Below are 26,321 nucleotides of genomic sequence, written 5' to 3'. Positions count from 1 at the left end.
TCACACAAAGCATAGGCTTTAGAGACAGATTACAGAATTTGTAAGAAAACGACAAGAGAAGGGCGCACCAACCTTGTTCATTACCACTTAAAAGTTTATTAAAATCAAAGAAGGGTAGCGTACAATATACTCACAAACGTAGGGTATGAACAAGCATGTAGGAAATGGGCACTGCTCGCTTTTAGAACACTTCTCTACTGCTGGATAGCGTGATGGCATCCTCAAAACCTGGTATGGCTTATGCGTTTTGAGGGAGAACTCTCTTCCTCTGAGCCAAAATCGCCACTCAGAGGCACTGCTGAAATCTAGGGACATGACGGAACAGGACAACCCTCCAACACATAGGCCTCACCAGGAATCATCTCTTCAACTGAAGCAACAGGTGACCCTACCTCACTTAATGGTATAGGAGTCCAGTCCAATGGTTGTAATATAACTATATTCTCAGTTAATGTCCTAGCTATAGACACAGGTGCAGTCTTGTTTATAGTCCTATCACACACGTTCCTGAAAAACAGGGCTCATCAATGGTGGGTGCTGCTGCAATTACCAGCTGGATCCTGGAGACATCAAGAAGAGTGTACATATTCACCAGCACGCCATGGATCTACAGTCACCATTCAAAGGCTTTTATTGCAGAGAGGTCACATCACAATTACAAGTGCAATGTTTCGAAGACACGCAGGACCCATTCGTCAGGCATGTGATGCCTGGCGATTGGGTCCTGCACCACTCCGAAATGTTGCACTTGTATTTGTGATGTGATTTCTCTGCAATAAAAACCTTTAGGCAGTGATTGTAGATCCATGGTGTGCTGGCGAATATGTAAACTTTTCACAGGTGCATACAAAGGAAAGAGATACACTGCTCAAGGTAATGGGAAGCTTGATGACCAACAGCGGTGCTCGCCCCGGCTCGCTTCCGTGGACAGTCAATAATGAAAAGAAATGGCTGCACTCAGATGTGGTCAAAATCCAGGTTTATTGGACATCCCAATGTGGCAAAAAAGTGGCAAGGTAGATGCGTTTCACACACTAAGATGTGTGCTTAATCATTACCAGTAATGATTAAGCACACATCTTAGTGTGTGAAACGCATCTACCTTGCCACTTTTTTGCCACATTGGGATGTCCAATAAACCTGGATTTTGTCCACATCTGAGTGCAGCCATTTCTTTTCATTACTTTCACAGGTGCAGTCGCACAGTTTTTGGACTGATCACTTTCTTCGTGGAAGAGTAATAACTCACAGGGATAAAACAAGCTCCCGGTATCCCATATCTCCAGCTAAACCAGGCAGGATGAGAAAATGGATGTGAGAGATTAGAAAAAAATGAGTTTTCTCCGCAAAATTTCAGGGAAATGCATTCAATTAATTCAGGATGAAATTTTGCCACCCTAGTTGCTATAGATGACTTTGCTTTGTACATTGTTTTTTTTATATGCCAGTAAGTAACTTATCAAAACATTTTTTGCATTTCTTCTATCAATCCGTTTTATTTAAACCACGTCTATAGTCCAAGTCTCAGAAAATGGTGATGGTTCTGCTGCATGCTTTCACTGTTATGACAAAAAGCCCAGGCTCTGTCAATGTTAACTGTGAATAAATTCTCAGCTTCTACGATTATGCCCAATCTGGTTGAACCATCTCAGAGGGGCGTGGCTTGCGGGAGGGGACCGAGCTGAAGTCATTTTATTGATTATAAGATTACGGTTAACATTGAGTGCTGCCTTAGTTTGTCATACCAGTGAACACATGTGGAAGATTTGTGATTAGTCAGTACCAGTATAATCAGGTAATTTAAGGCATAGAAGTAATTATTACTATTATACCACTGATGCCCACTAGGAACAGGAATTAAAGCTGGAGTGGGAGGCTAGAAATATGTACAGTATCTCACAAACGTAAGTACACCCCCCCCCCTTTTTTTTAAATATTTTATTATATCTTTTCATGTGACAACACTGAGCGCTGGTTCACACTACCGCGACGCTACTTCCCGGGGCGACCTCAGAGATCGCGGTGCGAGCAGCGCGCCGCGACCTCGGAGCGGCCGCCACGGACTTCATAACATTGAAGTCTATGGCGGTCGCCTCCTGGTCGCCCCAAAGAAGCTCCGGACCCTTTTTCTAGGTCGGAGCGTCTTGTGTCGCTCCTATTAGAACGGGTCCGCAGCTTCCCTATGGGAGGCGACCTGCGGCGACCTGTGAGGCGACCAGGTCGCCTCACAGGTCGCCCTAGTGTGAACCGAGGCTCAAGAAATGACACTTTGCTACAATGTAAAGTAGTGAGTGTACAGCTTGTATAACAGTGTAAATTTGCTGTCCCCTCAAAATAAATCCACGCACAGCCATTAATGTCTAAACCACTGGCAACAAAATTGAGTACACCTCTAAGTGAAAATGTCCAAATGGAGCCCAAAGTGTCAATATTTTGTGTGGCCTCCATTATTTTCCAGCACTGCCTTAACCCTCTTGGGCATAGAATTCACCAGAGCTTCACAGGTTGCCACTGGAGTCCTCTTCCACTCCTGCATGACGACATCACAGAGCTGGTGGTTGTTAGAGACTTTGCTCTCCTCCACCTTCAGTTTGAGGATGCCCTATAGATGCTCAATAGGTTTTAGGTCTAGAAACATGCTTGGCGAGTCCATAATCTTTACCCTCAGCTTCTTTAGCAAGGCAGCGGTCGTCTTGGAGGTGTGTTTGGGGTCGTTATCATGTTGGAATACTGCCCTGCGGCCAGTCTCCGAAGGGAGGGGATCGTGCTCTGCTTCAGTACGTCACAGTACATGTTGGCATTCATGGTTCACTCAATGAACTGTAGCTCCCCAATGCGGGCAGCACTCATGCAGCCCCAGACCAAGACACTCCCACCACCATGCTTGACTTTAGGCAAGACACACTTGTCTTTGTACTCCTCACGGGGTTGCCGCCACACAAGCTTGACACCATCTGAACCAAATAAGTTTATCTTGGTCTCATCAGACCACAGGACATGGTTCCAGTAATCCATGTCCTCAGTCTGCTTGTCTTCAGCAAAGTGTTTGAGGGCTTTCTTGTGCATCATCTTTAGAAGAGGCTTCCTTCGGGGAGGACAGCCATGCAGACCAATTTGATGCAGTGTGCAGCCTATGGTCTGAGCACTGACAGGCTGACCCCCCACCCCTTCAACCTCTGCAGCAATGCTGGCAGCACTCATACGTCTATTTCTCAAAGACAACCTCTGGATATGATGATGAGCACGTGCAAAAGGGCTAATGGGGCCCAATTTTGACATTTTCATTGAGGGGTGTACTCACTTTTGTTGCCAGCAGTTTAGACATTAATGGCTCTGTGTTGAGTTATTTTTAAGGGAACAGCAAATTTGCACTGTTATACAAGCTGTACACTCACTACTTAACATTGTAGCAAAGTGTCATTTCTTCAGTGTTGTCACATGAAAAGATATAATAAACTATTTACAAAAAATGTGAGGGGTGTACTCACTTTTGTGAGATACTGTATATATGGCTACCGGTGGAAAGTACTGCGCATATGGCTGCTTTGGATACTGAGAATGCATCTTATTTACGGTTGGGTATATCTATTGTTGTGAACATTGCTAGCAAAAAAAGTGGGGTTAATTTATTAAAACAGGAGAGTGCAGAATCTGGTGCGGCTCTGCGTTGAAATCCATCATCTTCCAGGTTTTTATGCCAAATCTTACTTGAACAAGCTGAAGCTAGAAGCTGATTGGCTACCATGCACAACTGCACCAGATTCAGCACTCTCCAGTTTTAGTAAATCTCCCCCAGTGATACATACTGTATATGACAATTTTAATGACCATTTTTCATTAGGCAGAACAAAGTTATTTTACATATGTAATTTAAATGGTGTATTTTCTTTGAATAGAACCATGAATTCTTCAAAGAGTGGCCACCAAGCCTAAATACTGAAAGCACTGAAGTAAAAAACACAGGTGAATATTACATGGCCGCCCAACTGAGCAAGTCAGAGGACGTGTTCAGCAAGCTCATTTCTGATGTTGGCCTTATCTTTAATCGAAGCACTGTATTTTTCACAAACTTACAGAAGGTATTTGATGAGTCATTTCAGAATCTTTTTCTCTCGGATGTTAAGCGCCCAGAGACCACCACTACTGTGCTCGGGAAGGACCCTGTCATCATTTCAGACTATTTTGAACATTTGGAATTTTCTAGCTTGGTTCAAGGTTTATATGAATATGGACAAACTTTTTTTGAAGCCATGGGCGACTTTGTTGTTACGATCTTTAAGAAACTCAACAGTGGTTCTGAAAATTTGTATATACCAATGGAAGGTAAAACAATATTTATATATTTATTACTCCTCTTTGGAATCATTCAAAATGAAATTTGTACACAATTGTCAGTTAACCAAGAAACCAAATAAAATATGAATAAATGCTACACAGGGCTCAGTCTAGGGTGGCAAAGTCTGATGGGGTGGGACATTTAGCTGATAGGAAAGTCCTAAACAGTCAACTTGCTTGGCTTTGGAAATTGTGAGTTTTGATTTTATGCACAGTGTAAGGCCCTTACCTTAGTGTCAGCCCTTTTGCTAATTGTTTAACCAAATAAGTTTGCCAGGTATACATGCTACTCTTTTTCTTAATGAGAGTATTAAAGTTGTCAATATAGTAATAATATTTTCTTTGCATTTCAAACATTTAGGCCATATTTTAATTTGTGAAATTGATTTGTCTGGAACTTTACGATCTCTGCTGCCCACACTAAATGAGTCTCCTCGTTCCCTCTGCAACTTGTAATGATGGATCAATGTAAACTGGAAGAGTAATCATCTTACACGCATCAACAAAATTATAATGTTTAGCAAATTCGACCAGAAATCATACAAAGATATGTGTAAATAACCAACATCTACAATTTCTGTTTTATAATATACCTTTTCTGGTAGAAAATTCCTCAGCAAAGATAGAGAAGGCTCATATAAATAATTGTTAGGTCTCCTTTGCTTAAATAAATGATGTTGTGCACAGCGCAGTTATGAATAAAAAAATAGAAAAACACATGTAGCACTGACCCCGCAGGAACTGCTGAATACTGCCTTTGCGGGCTCCCCTGGTTACCAGCACACATTTACTTAAACAAGTCTCTGAATTCCTCCTTGTTCCCAATGGCTCGACACATGAATGAACAAACAGTCTAGGGGTGTTGTTTGTTAGTTGTTTATTGATAATTTGGGAAGAAGGGAATAATGGGATACTCCAGTTGAACTATTCACATGGTTTGAGGACTTCTATCTTCAAAACTCTGCTTGAAAAGATGGAGCAGCCAGGCTGTTAATCCACACTGCCACTAAGGTAGATGGGGTTAAGTCTCTTGTTCTCTTTGCTCTCTAACAAGATGGCTTGATGGATGATAATCTATCTTCAGGACACTCTCACTAGCATTCCCTTTCAACTGACACCTGTCAACTGACTATCCTAGGAGCCAGGGTGGCCTCCCTCAGGTCAGGCCCCTTGACACAAGTTTCTGTACTCACTGTACTGCAGAGACAGATCCTCCAGTGTCTCCCTTCTCAGTCAGCTTCCCTGGACCTCCAGGTTCAGCTCCTCACTGCTACTCTTCCGGCCCTCAGGACAACCCCCTGAGGCCGCACGACATCTCTACGGAGGAGGAGGCAGCCGCCCCCTCCCTCCAGGACTCTGTTCCCTAATGAAAGACCTTGAGCACACGCGCACCTGGCTTTTATACAGTATCCCAACATGCACCGAGGCAACCTGCCCTCTGCCAATCATCAGGACTGTATCAAAAGCCCATGCACCCATTCGTCAAGTTTCCTCCCACTGTCCAACATGCCTCCCTATTGAACCAATGTGAAACACTCTCTAGACAGAATGAGATGCACTCCGAGCACAATGAGCAGACCTCACTAACAGATCCTGCTCTCTGGTAGGCAGAGAACAATATAGGTTTACCTGCAGCTTTTCTGGTAAGCAGGCAGAGCACAAACCATACTTTCTCACTAGCACCTACCTAGGAGGAGGGTGCTACACACAGATTTCCGTTTATTTTAGTCAAAACAGTAAGATTACGCTTACCCACTCTCTGAAAAGGGATCTGTGGTGGAAACTTTTCAAAGTGCAGCTAAGCAGCTGCTGTTCGGCTTTCAGGAGGCTATACTGCCTCCTCCTGAATGCCTTTTTTTTTAAGCAAAGCATCACATTTGTGGCATGTGAACAGCCCCCTCCAGCTGTACTGTAGGCATTAGGTGAGTGGTTGGGGAGTGGTAAAACCGCAGCTAAACTGCTTGTCTTACTGCCCACCTGCTGCCCATGTGAAAGATGCCTAAAAGATGATTTGTTTGGTTGTACTTTAACACGTTCTATTTTGCCTTGCAAAAGATTTTTGAATATTTTAAAAAAAAATCAACGTTGCTCTATTTAAAGATTGTATTAATTTACAGAGGTCCCGGCTTATTTGAAAACTACACCAGAGGCTGCAAAATGCAACAAACTTCAAAATGCTACTGAATGTTCGCTATTTCAAGAAAGGTGTCACCTATGTTTTGAAACTGTGACAAGAGGTACATTTACTTAATGGGCAGTGTGTGTATATGTGTTGTGTTTGTCAGTTTAATCATATATAGAAACATGTATGCTTTATGAAGTTTGTGCTGATATGAAGTGTGTGACTAGCAAGGGAGGTCCAGAAACAATTGTGTACATGCACAGACATTTTATCTACACATTTTGTTCATCCATTTTGTTTATACACATGATCGAAAATCTAAGATTATGGAAAGCTATGGCTATACAATCCACAAATCACAGTGCAATATGAATGTACATTTTGTGTTTTTTAAATCATATTTTGCTGGTATCAGTATTTAAAAAGTACCTGCATGAAAGTTAGGGGAAGAAAATTCCAGACAGACCTACATGCAGCTGAAAAATGTGATATCTATCAGGATGTACAGCTGGATTACATTGTATGTACCAGATAGATATGTGCCAAAACACACAAAAGCACCATTATGGAGAAAGCATGTGATATAGAGTTGATTTCTGCAGAGCAGTTAACCCCTTATAGAGCCACAGATCACCCATTCTCTTCTGTTCAAGGGAGATCTGCCTCCTGAACACTGGGTTCTCCCTTCCACACAGGTCAATGGAGGAGCTTCAACCCCAGGACCCCACAGCAGCCTCAGGTTAGTCTTTTCTGGGCTCCCCTTGGTTCTGGACACAGGGATCTAAAGTCTCAAATCACACAACGCTGCCCCAGTAGATGGGAAGATCATGACCCACACTATAAGCACCCTAGAAAAATTATAATAAACAAGCTGCGCTACTAAATTGAAAAGTGCTGTGACTACACAAATATCAAATTAAATGTGAAATTCCATTAGAAAAGTCCATAGAAGTCTCTTAATCGAAATTCCAAAGAAATAAATAATAAGTGTTCGTAGGGTCCACTGGGTGTGAACAAACATCCACTAGTGGTACAAATCGCTTACCGAAGTGAATTAAAAAATGTGCCAAATTCAGGGGTTGCACACCCAAGATTTCCAATAGATAACCTACAGCCGGATCGAAACTCCACTGTGTTTCCATGTCTTGGACCATACAGTAGGCTCAGCAGGCATTAGACCACGTACATAGAAAAGAAGATGGTATAGGATCCCATAGCGTAAAACTGATATATGTTATATGTGAAATTACTAAATGTTAGACGTGGAATGTATCCAATTAAACCGTGAAAAGAATAAGTGACAATAATTCGAGGTTATGTTAACACCACTGAATGTGCAGTGACCACCACCAAGTGTGCGAACTGCTTATCAGATGGGTATACAAAAATCGCCAATAATTGTGTATTTCGAACACCCAACTTCATCCAAAGGATAGTAACCACCACCAATAGTGCAAACTGCTTACCAGAAGTAAACATATTATTTGCCAGTAGAAAAAATAGGACAATCCAGATGGACACCAGACTCCACACAGGGACAATGACCGCCACCCCAATCCACAAACTGCTTACCAGATGTATTTTTGGATATCGCCAAACATATGAAACAGATCTACCAAAGGTCTCATGTACTCCAAAATTCAGACTCTAATACCTCCAAATGTAGTTGAAATTCACCTTGAAAACGTCATATCTGACGAAACGTACGTCGGTCGTGGCGTGCTGACGTCATCAGAGCGAGACGGAGGACGGGTGGAAGAGCCGACCGGCCGGCGGCTTGTTACATATCTGTTCTGAGCATTCTCAATCCGATGTTTGTAAGTTGCTTTTCTTTGTTTTTATAATTAAACTATACAGTTTTACACTATGGGGTATTCTATTTTCATTTATGTGACCCTGTGACCGATGCCCCCACTGGGAGATACGAATTTCAACTACATTTGGAGGTATTAGAGTCTGAATTTTGGAGTACATGAGACCTTTGGTGGATCTGTTTCCTATGTTTGGCGATATCCAAAAATACATCTGGTAAGCAGTTTGTGGATTGGGGTGGCGGTCATTGTCCCTGTGTGGAGTCTTGTGTCCATCTGGATTGTCCTATTTTTTCTACTGGCAAATTATATGTTTACTTCTGGTAAGCAGTTTGCACTATTGGTGGTGGTTACTATCCTTTGGGTGAAGTTGGGTGTTAGAAATACACAATTATTGGCGATTTTTGTATACCCATCTGGTAAGCAGTTCGCACACTTGGTGGTGGTCACTGCACATTCGGTGGTGTTAACATAACCTGGAATTATTTTCACGTATTATTTTCACGGTTTAATGGGATACATTCCACGTCTAACATTTAGTAATTTCACATATAACATATATCAGTTTTACGCTATGGGATCCTATACCATCTTCTTTTCTATGTACGTGATCTAATGCCTGCTGAGTCTACTGTATGGTCCAAGACCTGGAAACATAGTGGAGTTTCGATCCGGCTATAGGATATCCATTGGAAATCTTGGGTGTGCAAACCCCTGAATTTGGCACATTTTTTAATTCACTTCGGTAAGCAGTTTGTACCACTAGTGGATGTTTGTTCACACCCAGTGGACCCTACGAACACTTATTATTTATTTCTTTGGAATTTCGATTAGGAGACTTCTATGGACTTTTCTAATGGAATTTTACATTTAATTTGATATTTGTGTGGTCACAGCACTTTTCAATTTAGTAGCGCAGCTTGTTTATTATAATTTTTCTTGGGTGTATGTCACACTTTAAGCTGCTGCTTCATCTATTTACTTAGCGCGGTTACCTTTTTATACACACTATAAGCACCCTGTCTGGGACATTGGACAGGACCCAGTCTGGCAGGACTCTTCACCGATGTCTTTCCTCATTACCTCTTACACAAGTTCTTCCATCAAGAGAACTGCCCCAATAAATAAATGAATTGCCATATGGGTATGCCTCTCAAAGGAGGATTAATTCTTTAAGTAAAATCAACTGCAGCCAAACATTTAATCTGTTCCAAAACGACACGATTTTAAATGGAGGGGCCCAATGTTCACACAGTTCAGATAGGCACTACTATAACATCCCTCTCCCAAAATGGAGGGAAACGTTTTTTTTGCCTCCCATCTCCAGCAGAGAGCAATCCCAAGGGCTAGGAACAGCCTAAAACTCTAAGTCCCACATTCTGGACAAAGGTGGGTCCTGTTTGACAGCCCAGTATAAAGACGCCACGTCCCTCAATACACATCAGAAAAAAAATAATAGAAAATTGGGCAGCATAGATGATACAAAATCCTTATGATAAAATTCATAATATTTATTCAAGGAGAAAAAATAATAAAATATAAAATTTTGTTAAAACAGTAAGGGATTAAGAGTTGACCCAAGAGGGTTAAGGCAGTGCTGGAAAATAATGGTGGCCACACAAAACATTGACACTTTGGGCCCAATTTGGACATTTTGACTTAGGGGTGTACTCTTTTTTGTTGCCAGCGGTTTAGACTTTAATGGTTGTGTGTTGAGTTATTTTGAGGGGACAGCAGATTTACACTGTTATACAAGCTGTACCCTCACTACTTTACATTGCAGCAAAGTGTCATTTCTTCAGTGTTGTCACATGAAAAGGTATAATAAAATATTTACAAAAATGTGAGGGGTGTACTCACTTTTGTGAGATACTGTATATCCAAGGAGTCACTCTACTATCTAGACATAAATAGGATTGTATATTTTGTTCTTTTTTAATAAATATTATTGCTTTTATTATATGGGTTATTGTATCATCTATGGTGGCTTAAAAATCCCAATTTTCTATTCATTCGTTTCTGTTGTACTCACATTCTGGCTGTATCAGTGCACTCTGAATAAGTGGTGTTACAAAGAAAGTTAAAAAGTAAAAAAGTATGTAGAAACAACCAACCACCCCACCAATAAAGATGGACAATAGATGCTGCCTAGCAACGATTTAGGAACCCAAATGAAAGGGCCCTAAACTCCCCCTAGAGGACTCCTGTTTCTGCTGAAGACATGAAGTTTCCTAAAGCAGATTTTTTCTTCCAAATAGGTTAACTAAAATCTAAAAATAAACACACACATACGGCAAATCTTCATGTAATAAACTTTTTAAAATAAGGGTTTTTTTTTTAATTTGGAGCCACCAGGCAAACATGTATTTATCCAAGTGTGACATTTTCCTTTATCATGTCTTCCTCTTTATCTCTTCATTGGAAAACAAGATTGTTCCGATGTGATAGAACTACAACTGAAGTCTGAGTCAGCACTGAAATTAGTAAATGTATCCTCACAGCAATATGAAGATGTTGTACAGCTTTCACAGCAGTACACTGATGACATGTTTAACTTAGTAAGCCAAATAAAAGAAGAATATGGATGGGTGGCTGAACATACCAACACAACTTCTGGGATGAAGACCTTGTTCAGCATAGAAAAGGTAAATTACGCAAAATCTAATCAAACATGAGCAAATGCTAATTAAGTTAAACACACATCTAAATGTTTTACTTACAGCAGGTTTTTTGGAATTTGAATGAAAAAAAAAATCCCTATAGCAGATCTAAATTTAGTCACCTAAGCTCTCATATCTCATAAACGTTTTAGCATGTTAATGTAATGTCAAAAGTAATTTTCAATCTATTTAAAACTGCAATTTTCATTAAAGAATATCTGGTGTTGCCGCCATAAATGTCCTTGTTTATAATTTTCCTGTTATGGATTGATACATGTTTCCCAGTAGTGTTTCTGGATTTTCACCCTGCCACACTTGCTCCTGATGGAGACCATATGACAATGGGATGAGACATTGGGCAAGCATGTTCAGCCATTGTCACCATCAAGGAGCCAGTTCAGAGCAATGATTTGCAGCCAATGCTAGAGTGCATGGATGTGAACAGTGAGTGGCTACAATGAGCTTGCAGGAGATGCAAAATAATGAAAAAATATTGAGCTGCTATTTATCTGCATAGTTATTGTTCATTGCTTTATGTAGTGCAGGGTGTAAACATTTGACTCATTTATCATCTTTGTACAGTTGAAAATCTACACATAAACCCCTGGCTTACAGCCCATTTGTTTCTAGGCTGTTTAGGATAGTTTGTAATTCCAAAGATATGGTTGGTAAATTCTTTGATTATACCTGCTCATGTGATCATAGCTGTACAGGTGATCCCAACACATCCAATGATTGCCAGAGTTCTCCTACAACAGAGGGAGCTGTAAGGGTCCTTTCACACGGCCACCCCGATCCTCTTCTCTTCTCCTCACTGACAGGATCTGTCAGGAGGAGAAGAGATCGAAGCCGTTACAACGGCTCTATTTACATTACATGACGGCTGTGATTGGACACAGCCGTCATGTGATCAGGAGGGCCAATCACAGGGCCCTCCTGCCGAATGATGTTGCTCTGTGTCCGAGGGACACAGGCACATCGAGATCGCGCCGCTGCGCGTGCCCGCGGCGGCACGATCTCTCTCCTTCTGAAGGACGTTCCAGAACGTCCATTCAGAAGGACGAGACTCCCGCCCGGCCGTATATCTACAATGGCCCGGGTGGGAGGTAGTTAAAGGTTTGTTTCTTTAAAACGTAAAGTAGATAAGAACCCTCTTTAACAATTTTTTTATGCAGCATGTTTTCTAAAAGTGCAAACACCGGGGTTGATTTACTAAAACTGGGGAGTGCAGAATCTGGTGCAACCTTGCATAGAAACCAATCGGCTTTCAGCTTTTATTGTCAAAGCTTAATTGATTAAGCTGAAGTTGGAAGCTGATTGGCTACCAGGCACAGCTGCACCAGATTTTGCACTCTCCAGTTTTAGTAAATCAACCCCATAATGTCTGCTTTCCTTCAAAGTTCCTCATCAATGTGCAAAATGCCTTTAAATAATTTCTCCTGCCTGGAGTGCACCATTGGTTTTCACAGGCACTTCCTTTACTGCCTTTAATTGCAGGCAGCCATAGACCTACACTTGCCATAAACACTTAGAAAGATAACAAGAGGGAACTGTGTCAATGTAGGTTATATTTTAGGTACATAAATTCAAGAACAGTTCTGCTCTAGGTCAGTCCACATGCTGTTCAGCTTGTCACTGACAATGCACACACATGTGGTAATAGAGGACACTGGGTAGTGTATGCAGCTTCTTATATCCTTCATAAACTTGACATAGCAAGATACAACAGAATTAAAGTCTCCCTAATGTGTTTTGTGCACACAGGTGCTTAACCACTTCAGCTCCAGAAGGTTTTACCCCCTTAATGACCAGGCCATTTTTTTTGCGATTCAGCACTGCATTACTTTAACTAACAATTGCACTGTCATGCGATGCTGTACCCAAATACAATTTTTTCCCACAAATAGAGCTTTCTATTGGTGGTATTTGATAACCTCTGCGTTTTTTAGATTTTGCGCTATAAACAAAAAAATGTTTGATCAATTTAGGCCAATTTGTATTCTGCTACATATTTTTGGTAAAAAAAATCCCAAAAAGCATATTTTAATTGGTTTGCGCAAAAGTTATAGCGTTTACAAACCACTGGGTAGATTTTTGGACTTTTTTTTAATTTATTTTTTATTAGTAATGGCAGCGATCAGCGATTTTTAGCGGGACTGTGACATTGCGGCGGACAGATCAGACCCCTAACTGACATTTTTTACACTTTTTGGGGACCAGTGACATTAATACAGTAATCAGTGCTAAATAATATGCACTGTTACTGTATAAATGACACTGGCAGGGAAGTAGTTAATACTGGAGATGATCAAGATGTTAAGTGTGAGCCTATTTGTGCTTACTAACTGTGGGGGGCTCTGTGAAAGGCACACAGATATCGGTGTTTCAGCTTGGCTGAAACACACAATCTCTCTCTGTGCCTGTGTGACAGGAGAGCGGCCTACTTTGTTTACATTGTTTCCCCGAAAATTGCGTGAGGCTGGTGGCACTCGAGCCCAGGGTCATCTTACCGAATGGGCGCGCTGGGCAGTTGCACGGGAGCCCCACCTGCTTAGTGATCCAACCCCAACCAAGCAATAGTCCAGATTCCCGTGTGAATTCTGTCGCTGAACTTAGCAGGTGGCAGGCGCCTGTCGGTCCTTTGCTGCTGTCAGGCCACTTGCGCCATGGAGGGGGAGCTCACAACTGCAGAAATGCCTGTCCGCCTCCATGGGAACGGGCACACAGAGGACAGTCGAGTCTGATTCCCGTCCGTGTGTGTGTTCACCGGTCCCAGCCCCTGAACTTGGAAGCTGTCATTAGCCTTGCACTGCTGTACCAATAAATATCGCCTTATCCATCATTTTCAATTTTATTCTCATGGGTGATTGTGTAGGCAGGGCCCCAGTGCACTGCATTGCCCGGGACCCTTTAATGCTCTTAAGATGGCACTGCTCAAGCCCGCTCCTCTCGTGGTCTGGCTTCCACGGCACGTGAGCACTGCCGAGACCGTGTATACATAATCACGTAGATCTACGCGATAATGCGCAGCCAAGCCGCCCTGCTGCAGTAAATCTGCGTGGGGCGGTCAGCAAGTGCTTAATCACAGAGTGGTAGCTAGACATTTAAACGGGCTAACTATATCATATAAAAAGCATATGTACAAACAACTATATAAACACATTTAGTACATGCTAGGTCACATGCAACTGATCACTGTGAATAGTAAACCATGCAATATTGAAAGAATGTTTGCATAAAAATCTATAAATAACATATACCGTATATACTCGAGTATAAGCCGAGTTTTTCAGCATGTTTTTTCATGCTGAAAATGCACCCCTCGGCTTATACTCGAGTCACTGACTGGAGTGTCTTTTTAAAAATGGCGCCGCTCGGCGCCGACGTGTCACTGCGCATGTGCCGCATGCCCGGAAATAGCCGAACATGTTCGGCTTTTCCCGAGCATCGGTGGCGCATTTGCGGTGACGTATGGCGGCGCCGGGTGGCGCGATTTTTAAATCGAAGACGGCGCCTCACCGACAGGTAAGTGAGATGCCTCCGCAGCCCCTGTATTTCCTCATGCAGTGCTGCGGGCATGGTACAGGACATTCTCCTGTACCATGCCCGCAGCACTGCATCTCCTGTGCCATGCCTGTAATTACTGTGCCATGCCTATACCTACTGTGCCATGCCTATACCTACTGTGCCATGCCTATACATACTGTGCCATGCCTGTACATACTGTGCCATGCCTGTAATTACTGTGCCATGCCTATACCTACTGTGCCATGCCTGTACATACTGTGCCATGCCTATACCTACTGTGCCATGCCTATACATACTGTGCCATGCCTGTACATACTGTGCCATGCCTGTACTTACTGTGCCATGCCTATACCATCACCTGTACTATGCCTATACCATCACCTGTGCCATGCCTGTACCATGACCTGTGCCATGCCTGTACTGTGACCTGTGCCATGCCTGTACCATGACCTGTAACATGCATGTACCATGACCTGTGCCATGCCTATACCTTCACCTGTGCCATGCCTGTACCATCACCTGTGCCCTGACCTGTGCCATGCCCTTACCATGACCTGTGCAATGCCTGTACTATGACCTGCGCCATCTCCTGTACCATGCCCGCAGCCCCTATTTTGTGTCTCGTGGTGGTCCAGTTGGGTCCAGTAGCTGCAGCATTTCCCACCCTAGGCTTATACTCGAGTCAATAAGTTTTCCCACTTTTTTGCGGCAAAAGTAGGGGTCTCGGCTTATATTCGGGTCGGCTTATACTCGAGTATATACGGTAAATATAATTTAGTAAGAATATAGGGTTGATTTACTAAAACTGGGGAGTGCAAAATCTGATGCAGATCTGCATAGAAACCATTCCAGGTTTTTTTTTTTTTAAAAAAAGCTTAATTGAACAAGCTGAAGTTAGAAGCTGATTGGCTACCATGCACAGTTGCACCAGATTTTGCACTCCTCAGTTTTAGTAAATCAACCTCTATGAGTGGGATGTCTTGTAATCCAGCACCGAACTTCATGGAAGGACTCTCAGCGTTGTCAGCCCATGGAAAGAAGTTAGGTGCAGTCTGTATTTCTGGCAGGATCACCAGGCTGTAAAAAACGATACCAAGATGATGCCTAAATATTACACTACTAATAGAGGTTTCACAATAAACAGGGGACAATGTACATGTGAGCACAATCTCTGCCATTTGTTGAATTTTCACACTTTAACTTATTACTGCAATTGTTAAATTATATTGACACATTCTTCTCTTCTTTTTGTAGGTGTCCTCCAGTCCAAGTATAAAAGACCAGAATGTGTATGACACAGTTGTTGAAGTGAAAATCTTTGCTTCCCCTAATGTTGTGATCAGGCTTCCAGCCAATGTGGATATCGATAGCCAGGAGTTCATACCTTATGTTGCAAAGCAAGCATTAGAACATTACAAACACAATTTTTAAATGCTATATTAATCATCCGTAAATAATTCAGACTTTATTGCATAGGATGTTTTGCAACATTTTAGAAAGAAATTATATTTTTTCATGATTTGTTGCCCTTTTATTCTGTTAGTAGCTTTTTACTCCAGAATTTATATTGTTTTTGTTTAAACTAATGCAGTGTTGTGCTGTTGTTTTGGAGGTTGAAGTACCGTATGTTTGCAGTCATCCTCAGATCCTATTTTATGGTTGGTTTACAACACAATTTCTGCATTCTGCTTGTCTGTTGCATTCCAGTGTGCTTTTGATGCGCTCTTATGCATTTTCCCCTTTTTTTTATTTTTATCTAATTATGGACATGTGCATTCTGGTGCATTGTTCTCCTTTTTTTTTTATTTTTCTCTAATTATGGACATATGCATTCTGGTGCATTTTTGATTTGTTCTATTTTCCATACAGAAAAAATGCAGAAAAAATGTTCTACTTTTGTTGACTGCACTAGAACGCACTGCACTGGTGTGAACTAGGGACACTGAAATACATGGGAAACACAGTGCATGTATTTTTAAAGCAGATTAACAATGCATTGGACTGCATTTGGTGTGAACCAACCCTAAAACAACCAAAAATCAAATTACGTGGCAGATAAGGAGGAATTGGTTAACAAAACAAATTACCGTGAAGTTTTGGAATTGATTGGACTTCTTGATTGCCTGTTGTAATATATCATTTTAACACAATGAAATTCTAGAACATGGGTAAGAACTCTTAAACTGCAGTGTCTGTTCTAAACAAATCTAGGCATGTAGATCCTAGATCTTGTTTTACAGATATATACAATATATTTATATTGAAATCAGTAAAAATGTGTTGTCCAAAAAAGCATGATAACATTGAGCAGTTGTGATAAGAACCAAATGTATATATTACATGTAGTTGAAAGCAAAAATACCCAAAACAGTAGAAAAGTATTCACTAAAACAATGACAATAGCATTGCATTTCTTTGCACATGGCACATACAGCCAAACTGTTGAGGAGCCTTTAACTTAACTTCCTAAAAATTACTGAAGAAAAAGTAGATCTATTCATAGTGCCTGATAATACTTGCTGGCTTTATCAATGTCAGACAGAGGTATGCAGGGCTGGCCTAAGAAATTGTGCTTCCTGGGTCCAAGGATGAAATGCTGCTGATCCAGCCCCCCCCCCCCCCCAAAAAAAAAATCATGCCCACCAAAAGGCTCCTCATTCATTATTTTATATAACTATAGAATTTAGAATATATTATAACTCACCAGCGGATTGGTCCACCAGACGCTCCGCCTCCTCATACTCATCAAATTGCACTACAGGCGGCAGTATGAGATGGGGAAATGCTGCAAACTGATGACACACAAAACCTCTAAAAAAAAAAATCTTGGGAATCAGTTTGCTGCCCCTCTCCAAGTGCTGCCTGGGTCCAATGGACCCAGAGGGACCCATAGTAGGCCCGGCCCTGACGGGATGCCTTCAGTGGCCATTGTGCTGTGCAGGGCATCTGGTGGCATCCTTGTATGTTGCAAATATTGTACAACTAAAATCTCTGAATTCAAATTGTTAGACAGTGTCATTTCCTTTTTTTTTACTGGATAGCTGGAAGGTGTGCTGGGAAATGCAAGTTGTTTTTCTTGCACTATGCTAGTTATCAATTGGGGTGGTTGCCATTTTTTGTTTAACAATCCAGTAAGCATTCCTGGGAATTTTTGAAAATCAGTATTCCTGATGATGGGGCAGAGTAGGGGGTAGAGTGAAGCTGAATGGGGCGGGGAATGACACAAAAGTGGGTGGGACTTAAAGGGCAGGTCTAGAGTTTACAGTAAAATACTAATCAACATAAAAAAACACAGTACTGTTTGTATACATGAGGACAGTAGTTTCTGAATAGAGGTATAGCCACCAGGGCCGCTGATAGGGGGGGGGGACCGCCAGCCCTATTGTACGGGGCCCCAGCACACAGGGGGGCCCACACAGAGAGGGGGATTAGTGATGGACAACAAATACAGAAATCTTCCTCCAGCACCTGAATCTGATCTGTCCCTCTCCCTGCTATCAGCTTTTATCTGTTGAGAAAGAGACAGTTGTCCCTCACTAATCCCCCTCCCTTGTGTGGGCCCCACCTCCCAGCACTTATCTCTGCTCGGGAGTTTATTTGTAAATTGTAACTTTGTTTCTCTCTCTCTGTCTCTCTGATCACTGAGCTCCAACTGCCCAGCCTGTATATTTTTCTCATCTCATCTTTTTTATTTAACATAGTTTTTTTTTCAGATTTAGCAGAAATTATGCGAGTTATGTTATATTTGTGTCTGATAATAGTGATTTTGTTGTAATTTTAGCTAAATATATCTTTAATATTTTCTTGGGGGGGCCCTGCTAGGTAGACTGTACAGGGCCCCACGATTTCTAACAGCAGCCCTGATAGCCACACACAGTTAGGAAGTGACCTATGACTATTAGCGTTTTGATTTATACTGATGCCCCCCAAAAAGCTTTTCCCACATTTTATTTCTGGTTTTTATAAACTTCTTATCAAAGAGTTCTACAGCTGGGCAGCACAGTGGCCAAATGGTTAGCACTTCTGCCTAACAGCAGTAGGGTCATCAGTTAAAATTCCAACCATGGCACTACCTGCCTGGAGTTTGCATGTTTCCCCTATGCGGGTTTCCTCCGGGCAACTCCGGTTTCCTCCCACACTCCAAAGACATGCTGATAGGTAAATTGGCCCTAGTATGTGTATGTATGAATGTCTGAATGTGAGTTAGGGACCTTAGATTGCAAGCTCCTTGAGGGCAGGGACTGATGTGAATGTGAATGTAATTATATATATATATATATATATATATAGCGCTGCATATTATTATCTGTTTATATAGTAACAACAAATTAACAAGTGTTTTGTATAGAATCTGCAATTGAAGTAAATACTAAATTAAATAATAACTAGTTATGTTTGTCTTTCATTACAGATATTTAATATACTTATAACAATAGCGAGTCTTCAAGAATTAAGGTCTACACAACCAATCATAATCACCTCATCAACTTTCTAAAGAACAGTGCCCTCACACCTGCATAAAAGGCCAATGTACTTCATCTACTCCATGCCATCAGGTCACCATTTGTCCACCTCCCTCTCTGCCAGCGCCTATGCATGTCAATATATCATCACCTCTCACTCCTCTCTACAGTGATGTCAGACAGGCAGTGCGTGTGCATAAAAAAAGGTGACTGATGGCAAACATACCTGTTTACTAACATTCCCCGATAGGGCTTCTGGCCCTGAGATTTTGACAAATCCACGCAATCAGCCCACAATCATAAAAAAATTCAGACATTCCTGGGTATTTCTGCCAAGTTCCCAGGTATTTTAATTATAAGTTTATGATTGTCGATAATATATGCCAAAAAAAAAAAAGATTATTCACATATGTGTTTTCTACAGATTTGTTTTACCTTCCATCTCTTAAAATGGTTACAGATGCTGCTATCATATACATTATAAATATGAATATCTATGACACATAGGGCCATCATCCATAATTGTATAGCCAAAAAAGAAAAAAAGAAGAAAGATAGGACTTTACAGGCCACAATGGAGGGATAATCAAAATTGAGTAAAATACATGTTTATTATATCCAAAAAAAGTTAAAAACGATACAAGTCAATATACAATAGACAGATTATAAATAAATCTTAAATAGGAATAATTATTGGTGCAGTAGATACTGTATGTAGCGCAGGTCTTCAATTCTGACTTATTTCACCAAATAGGTACTTCCTCAGGGCTAGAAAGACTATACATTACTTGTCTGCAGTACTGCACATGCAAAGAAAGTTTTCTTTCCTGGGCAGGCGCCGTGACCATATAGGGGGACAACCATTAGTATTGATTATACGTTAGTCCTCCCATTGAGAATCCAAAGGGGGTTATAGACTGACGGGAATTGGAGATTGATAGACTGGCAGTCTAAGGAACAGGATTCTTGTAACAGACTGTTCCCTAGTTGAGTGACCAAAAATAACTGACCCCCACTATGGGGCTTTTACGCCACTTAGGGGATCAGAATCTCAAGGTATTATTTTATTACCACGCTCAATATAGAGTGTCCAATTTAGCATTCCCATGGGCTCATAGGGCACAGTGTGACAACAGGGTTGTTCCTCTTTGATATCTCTCATATACACTATATTACTAAAAGTATTGGTGCGCCTGCCTTTTTCACGCACAAGAACTTTAATGGCATCCCAGTCTTAGTCCATAGGGTTCAATATTGAGTTGGCCCACCTTGTGTAGCTATAACAGCTTCAAAAGGTCCATAAAGACATAGATGAGCAAGTTTGGGGTGGAGGAACTTGACCGGCCTGCACAGAATCCTGACCTCAACCCGATAGAACACCTTTGGGATGAATTAGAGCAGAGACTGCGATCCAGAACTTCTCATCCTGATCAGTGCCTGACCTCACAAATGCATTTCTAGAAGAATGGTCAGCTATTCCCATAGACACACTCCTAAAACTTGTGAATAGCCTTCCTAGAAGAGTTGACGCTATTATAGCTGTAAAGGTTGGACAACTCAATATTGGACCCTACGGACTAAGAATGGGATGCCATTAAAGTTCATCTGCATGTAAAGGCAGGCGTACCAATACTTTTGACAATATAGTGTATAACCCACTCTTCTTATAAATATGTAACCCATGCATAATCAGTGAACAAAAAAATTCAGCTCAAGCCTGTCCTTTGAGATCCTGGTACAGTAAACCCTCCTCCATTGCGGGGGTTACGTTCCGGACCCACCCGCGAAAAGTGAAAATCCGCGAAATAGAAAAACCCTATTAAAATACATTGTAGGCATGTTTTTTTACTGTCACTGTGCGTGTAAAAGCATTTTGAGGTCTCTAAACACACTTTTAAAAACAATAGAAACTAATTTAAACACATAAAAGATATTGAGAGACATAGCAAGAGCTATGGAAAACACAAAAATATTTAATTTTTAATGATTTATATAGTAAAATAACATTACAGAAAAAAACGCAATATACCGGGACCGCAAAAACTGAGCCGCGATGGAGCGGGGGTTTACTGTATTTCCTAATTGTGCAGGTATTATATTCTCCTATCTGGCTCTGACACAATGCCTAGCACAGGTAAGATGAAGCTAGGTTGTAAATAACGATATTCATGTGTTGCTGCTCTCTGCATACCTCAATGGCCAGAGGGAGTTTTTAGAATTAGAGAGTTTAGCTGTAAACCTGTAAAAAAAACGTTAACAATCAACATATCAGTAACAGCACCATTTAGTCTTAAATTAGCCATACATTATACAATCTTCTTTGGATCTACCAACAACTATGACAACTATGAAGTGCAAGGGCCTGTCTGGTGATTGGATACTTTAGGTAGGTGCTCATTTTACATATATTTCATAGATCTATAGTTGATTGCACAAAGATTGTAGACACATTTTGAAGAAAGAAGGAATATGTCTATCATAGATGACACAGAAAATTATGAAGCCAACACTGCGTTATATACTTGGGAATAGCAAGATTCTCCTGAAAAGTACATTAACCTGATTTTGCACACAGAGGAGTAAATTACTAAAACTGGAAAATAAAAAATATGGTGCAGCTCTGCACAGAAACCAATCAGCTTCCAGGTTTTTTTTTTCGTCGATGCTTAACTGAACAAACTGAAGTTAGAAGCTGATTGGCTACCATGCACAGCTGCACCAGATTTTGCACTCTCCAGTTTTAGTTAATCAACCCCAGTATGTCAAATATTCTGGAATTTGTGTGCCCCCCCCCCCCCCATAGTCCTGAAGATAACATAAGTTCAAGGCATGCTAATCAGCTCTACACTTAGCATTAGATGGCAGTTGGATTTCCAGCCTTTGATTGATGTTTGCTCAAACCATTTGTGAAAAATCACACATTTTCATTTTGGCAATAACATATAACAAAGTTTTGATCACAATAGGTACCTAAATGTCCTAGCTCAGGGTAGCTCTACAAAAGCAAAGGATATATAGCATCACCCTCTAAAGCAGGGGTAGGCAACTGTTCAGAGGTTGAGTCCTATCTAGACAACATGGAGAAAATGAAAGATGCGGGGGGGGGGGGGTGGTGTCAACGTCCTTATTAAAAAAAAGAAAAAAACACTATCAAGTCCCCAATAAAAACACAGCATAGTGTCCTGTGCAACCCAAGGTTGGAGGGCCGGGAGAAGGGATGTGAGTGAAGATGCTCAGGTCAATCTGCAGGCATGCTGGAGGTGGAATGGATGGAGCAGTGTGGGGAACGGATCCTCTTCACCTAGAACAGCTACACCTCCTGAGCCTTCACCTGCCCTGTCTGCACACAGTGACATAGACACAGAGAGCAGAGGACAAAGCGGCAATCAGAGGAGGGAGGGGGAGAAGGAGGAGCAGGTGGATGGGTTTTCCGGGGGATGGGAACTCCTTTCTGCACCCCTTAACAAGTTGTTCCCAGGACGAGTGGCTGGCTGGCAGCTGCACCCCCAACAGCTACGCCACTGGTGGGCGAGGAAGCGGTGGACAGCCCCAGACTCCCAGCACGTGCTGACAGCATCCCCAGCGGAAGTGAATCTGTGCGAGGACAGATTACTCTGCTGTGACAGGGCTGCAGTTAGCACTAGAGGAGGCAAATGCAGCCAACAGCCCCTTCTGTGGACAGCAAGGGAAACCAGCGGCTGTGGCTGCGCCCTAGGCAGCTGCCTAGTTTGACCAGCGGTAGTGTTTTGGCCCTGAATTCACTACATCCTGTTTTGGAGGCACTTAAGACCAAAGAAAGGTAGCAGAGGGGTATCTCCTTTTTGTTTTTTATAGAAGTAAAAGCCCTATACGCAATCGCTTAACTTCCTCTGGCATTCTGCCTTTCCAGATTCTAGAATACTTTGGTCTTCAGGTTATAGTTTTTGCCATTATGAGGAGTGTCCCTCTCAGTCTCAGTGCAGTCTGCTGTATGTCAGAGTAAGCTCTCCACATGTGTAACAAGGGGCTCCATTACATCTTACCCAGGGCTTGTTTGACTAGTTCCTTTGCCCGGCCGGCAAGCTGATCTGTGCAGACTGCTTGAGAGAAGTTTCTGCGATAAGGAAGCAGAGGCAGTTAAAGTTAAGTTAGATATCCTGCAAGCTCTATTCGAGAGCATGCAGTAGCATCTTCAGATGTAAGAAGAAAAAATACTAAACCTGAACCTAAGCCAGGACCATTTGCTGCTGACACAAAGGATTTCACTGACTCATTAGAAGTCAAAAGTCAAGGAAGCTGGTCCTCATTCATTTATATGCAGTCTTATTGCTCTATTTATTATTGCTCTATTTATCATGGCTGTGAAAAAGTCATTGAATGGGAAGGTGGGGTACAGCTTGGAAAGAGCAAGAAAGAAGGCCCCTCCTTCCCAATCAAGTCAGAAATTGCTGCCCTATCATGCAGGGAACCTTTTTTTTTAAAGTGGTTCTATGCCCATCTACAGGGTTCCATTTTAAAGCTCCTTTGGAAATTCATGGAATATGAGACACTGTCATTCCAGCTTTTTCTCCAGAACCTTCTACCTTACAGCAGGAAGACTTCAGTGCCTTGGATATGGTGAAGTTGCTAGCAGCCTATCTAAGCCGTTCTAAAAATTGAAAAAAAACAAAAAAAAAACAGCTTCTGACAAAGCTTCATGCCAAATGCCTGCCAGCCAAAAAAGGGGCATGGTGGCCTCCTCCAGAGTGACATCACCATGGACCTCAAAATTGTAGCATGTGAAGCAGGGCTTTATAGGAGTAAGATTGAAGTAGGGCTTTACTCCCCTGGCTAAAGTGTGAGCTTATTCTGCTGAGGGATCTCAGCTATTTGGACAGCATATGTCAAGATATCATCAAAGGCCTCTGTAAAACATTTAATTGGGAGTTCTTTTGCTACCTTTGTGTTCCAGTACAAGCTGGATGTAGCCTTGGCTCGCTCAGCTTGATTTGGTTTCTCAGATGTTTTTGCAGCCTTTTTGAAGAATTAAAACTCTTTTTTAATTCAGAATTTAAATTGCATTTGTTCTTTTTCCCACCCCGAGATTAAGCTAGTTACAGTGAGGAAAATAATTATTTGATCTCCTGCAGATTTTGTACCTTTTTATCATAGGTGTATTTTAAATGATCAAGACAGAATATCAACCAAAAATCCAGAAAAAAACACACAATACAAATGTTATAAATTGTGTTGTAGAGATGGCCTTGCGGCCATATGTTTTTACATTGTGAAGAACTTTGACCCATGACACATCCATCAGGTGGTGCAGGACAGCCAATTGAGACATTTCAGCACATGGACATACCCCCTACCTTATAAATAGACCTGATCTGGCTGCCATTTTACATTCTGTCTTTTGTCAGTGTAGGAAGAGGTTGCTGTGTGGAGCAGGGACAGACTGTTAGTGACACAAATCGCTAGCTAATAGGTCCACAAAAGTCCTTTTAAGGACTGGTATAGGTGTACTATTGTTTGGTGTGCAGTATATAGGGGTGCAATACACTTATAATATACTTTCTAATATAGAAAGCATATTATAGTGGATTTGTATTGTGCAGCATTGTGACTGGTGAGCGGTTCTGCAGCGATACTACAACTACAAAGAGTGACAAACGCAATTAGAAAAAAGTATTATAACTGGTGTGATATACCAGTCGCCCCCCAAAAATGACAGATTGAAGCGGGGTGTTATATATACTTTCATAATAGTGTATTTGGGTACTGCAGAATTTTTTTTTTAGTTTTGCTGCGTTCCCTCTGCTACACACAGTGACAAACGTTAATGGAAAAAAAGTATTATAACTGGTGTGATATACCAGTGGCCTCCCAAAACAACAGATTGAAGCGGGGTGTTATATACCTTCTTCCACATATACTGCGCTTCTCTAGAGACTTTTATCACAGGGTAATTTAAAAAATGACAGGCAGAGGAAGAGGCAGGCCCTTCCGCAGGGGTGGTAGGGGTAGGGCAGGAGCACCAGGCTGGAGCCAAAGTGGGAAGCTGCAGAAGGTGCGTTCAATTACGTCAAAGGACGCACCAGACTTGGTTGAGTGGCTCACTCAGCCTTCCTCTTCTGCACCCTCCTCATCCTCTCTCCTGCTTATTTATCCTGTGAATGCCTAATGTACCTCCAGCCACAGAATACAAAGTTCTTTGCTGTCAGGTGCACACCTGTGGGCTAATTTTTGGGGCCTGTAATGGCCGGCACTTACTTCTGTATCCTGTGAATGCCTAATGTATCACCAGCCACAAAATACAAAGTTCTTTGCTGTCAGGTGAACGCCTGTCGGCTAATTTATGGGGCCTGTACTAGCCGACACCTACTTCATTATCCGGTGAATGCCTAATTTTTCAGGCTGGAATTGAAAATGAATGGGTCTGTAAACGTTCCGCTAAGTTGTGGAAAGGATGCGGACCCATTTTACAGACGTGTGAATGGGCCCTATATGTATTTGACATGTATTTACCGCCTGCTGTCAGTTCTGGCTGATTTAAGCCAAGTTATTACACTAAAACCGAGCAATATTAAAAAAAACAAAATACACGTTATAACTGTATAAACGATTTATAGAACGTATAAAAAAAAAAAACGTCCCATCAGATGTTCGTCCATCACTATTGAGTTGCAGTTCAGTGAGTAAAATAAGTATTTGATCCCCAAGCAGAACATGAGCTAGTACTTGGTAGAGAAACCCTTGTTGGCAAGCACAGATGTAAGACGTTTCTTGCAGTTGGTGACCAGGTTTGCACACATCTCAGGAGGGATTTTGGTCCACTCTTTTTTACTGATCCTCTCTAAGTCCTTAAGCTTTCTTGGCTGTCGCTTGCGAACTCAAAGTTTTAGCTCCCTCCATATATTTTCTATAGGATTAAGGTCTGGAGACTGGCTAGGCCACTCCACCCTAATGTGCTTCTTCTTGAGTCACTTCTTTGTTGCCTTGGTGGTATGTTTGTCATGCTGAAAGACCCATCCATGACCCATCTTCACTGTTCTGGCTGAGGGAAGAAGGTTCTCATCCAAGATTTTACAAAACATGGCCTCATTCATTGGCCCCTCAATGCGGCAAAGTCGGCCTGTACCTTTAGCAGAGAAACAGGCCCAAAGCATAATGTTTCCACCTCTGTACTTGACTGTAGGAATAGTGTTTTTATGGTCATAGTCAGCATTTTCTACCTCCAAACACAGCAAGTCCCTCTCCTCAAGAAGGCACATGCCTATGAACATCTAAATGATTCAGAGAAGGATTGGGAGAAAGTGCTGTGGTCAGATGGGACCAAAATTGAGCTCTTTAGCAATAACTCGACTCGCCGTGGGCCATGTATTGTAAAATCTTGGATGAGAACCTTCTTCCCACAGCCAGATCACTGAAGATGGGTCCTGGA

General features: G+C 41.8%; 1 protein-coding gene across 1 annotated transcript in view; it reads left to right on the top strand.

Moving 5' to 3' along the window:
* CLUL1 (clusterin like 1) overlaps positions 1-15,914 on the top strand; it is a gene marked incomplete at its 5' end in the record, with an annotated part of 44,078 nt that extends 28,164 nt beyond the window's left edge. Inside the window, 4 exons of the mRNA XM_082257661.1 lie at positions 3,897-4,323; positions 6,453-6,572; positions 10,699-10,913; positions 15,711-15,914. Of these exons, the coding sequence (XP_082113787.1) occupies positions 3,897-4,323; positions 6,453-6,572; positions 10,699-10,913; positions 15,711-15,887 (939 nt within the window). The 3' untranslated portion in view covers positions 15,888-15,914. The remainder of the gene's footprint in view (positions 1-3,896; positions 4,324-6,452; positions 6,573-10,698; positions 10,914-15,710) is intronic.
* Positions 15,915-26,321: the final 10,407 nt, after the last annotated feature.

This window comes from Pelophylax lessonae (assembly GCF_965119305.1).
Source record: "Pelophylax lessonae genome assembly, chromosome: 5".
In the NCBI taxonomy this organism is placed as follows: domain Eukaryota; kingdom Metazoa; phylum Chordata; class Amphibia; order Anura; family Ranidae; genus Pelophylax; species Pelophylax lessonae.
This window is presented reverse-complemented; position numbering and strand designations above follow the sequence as displayed.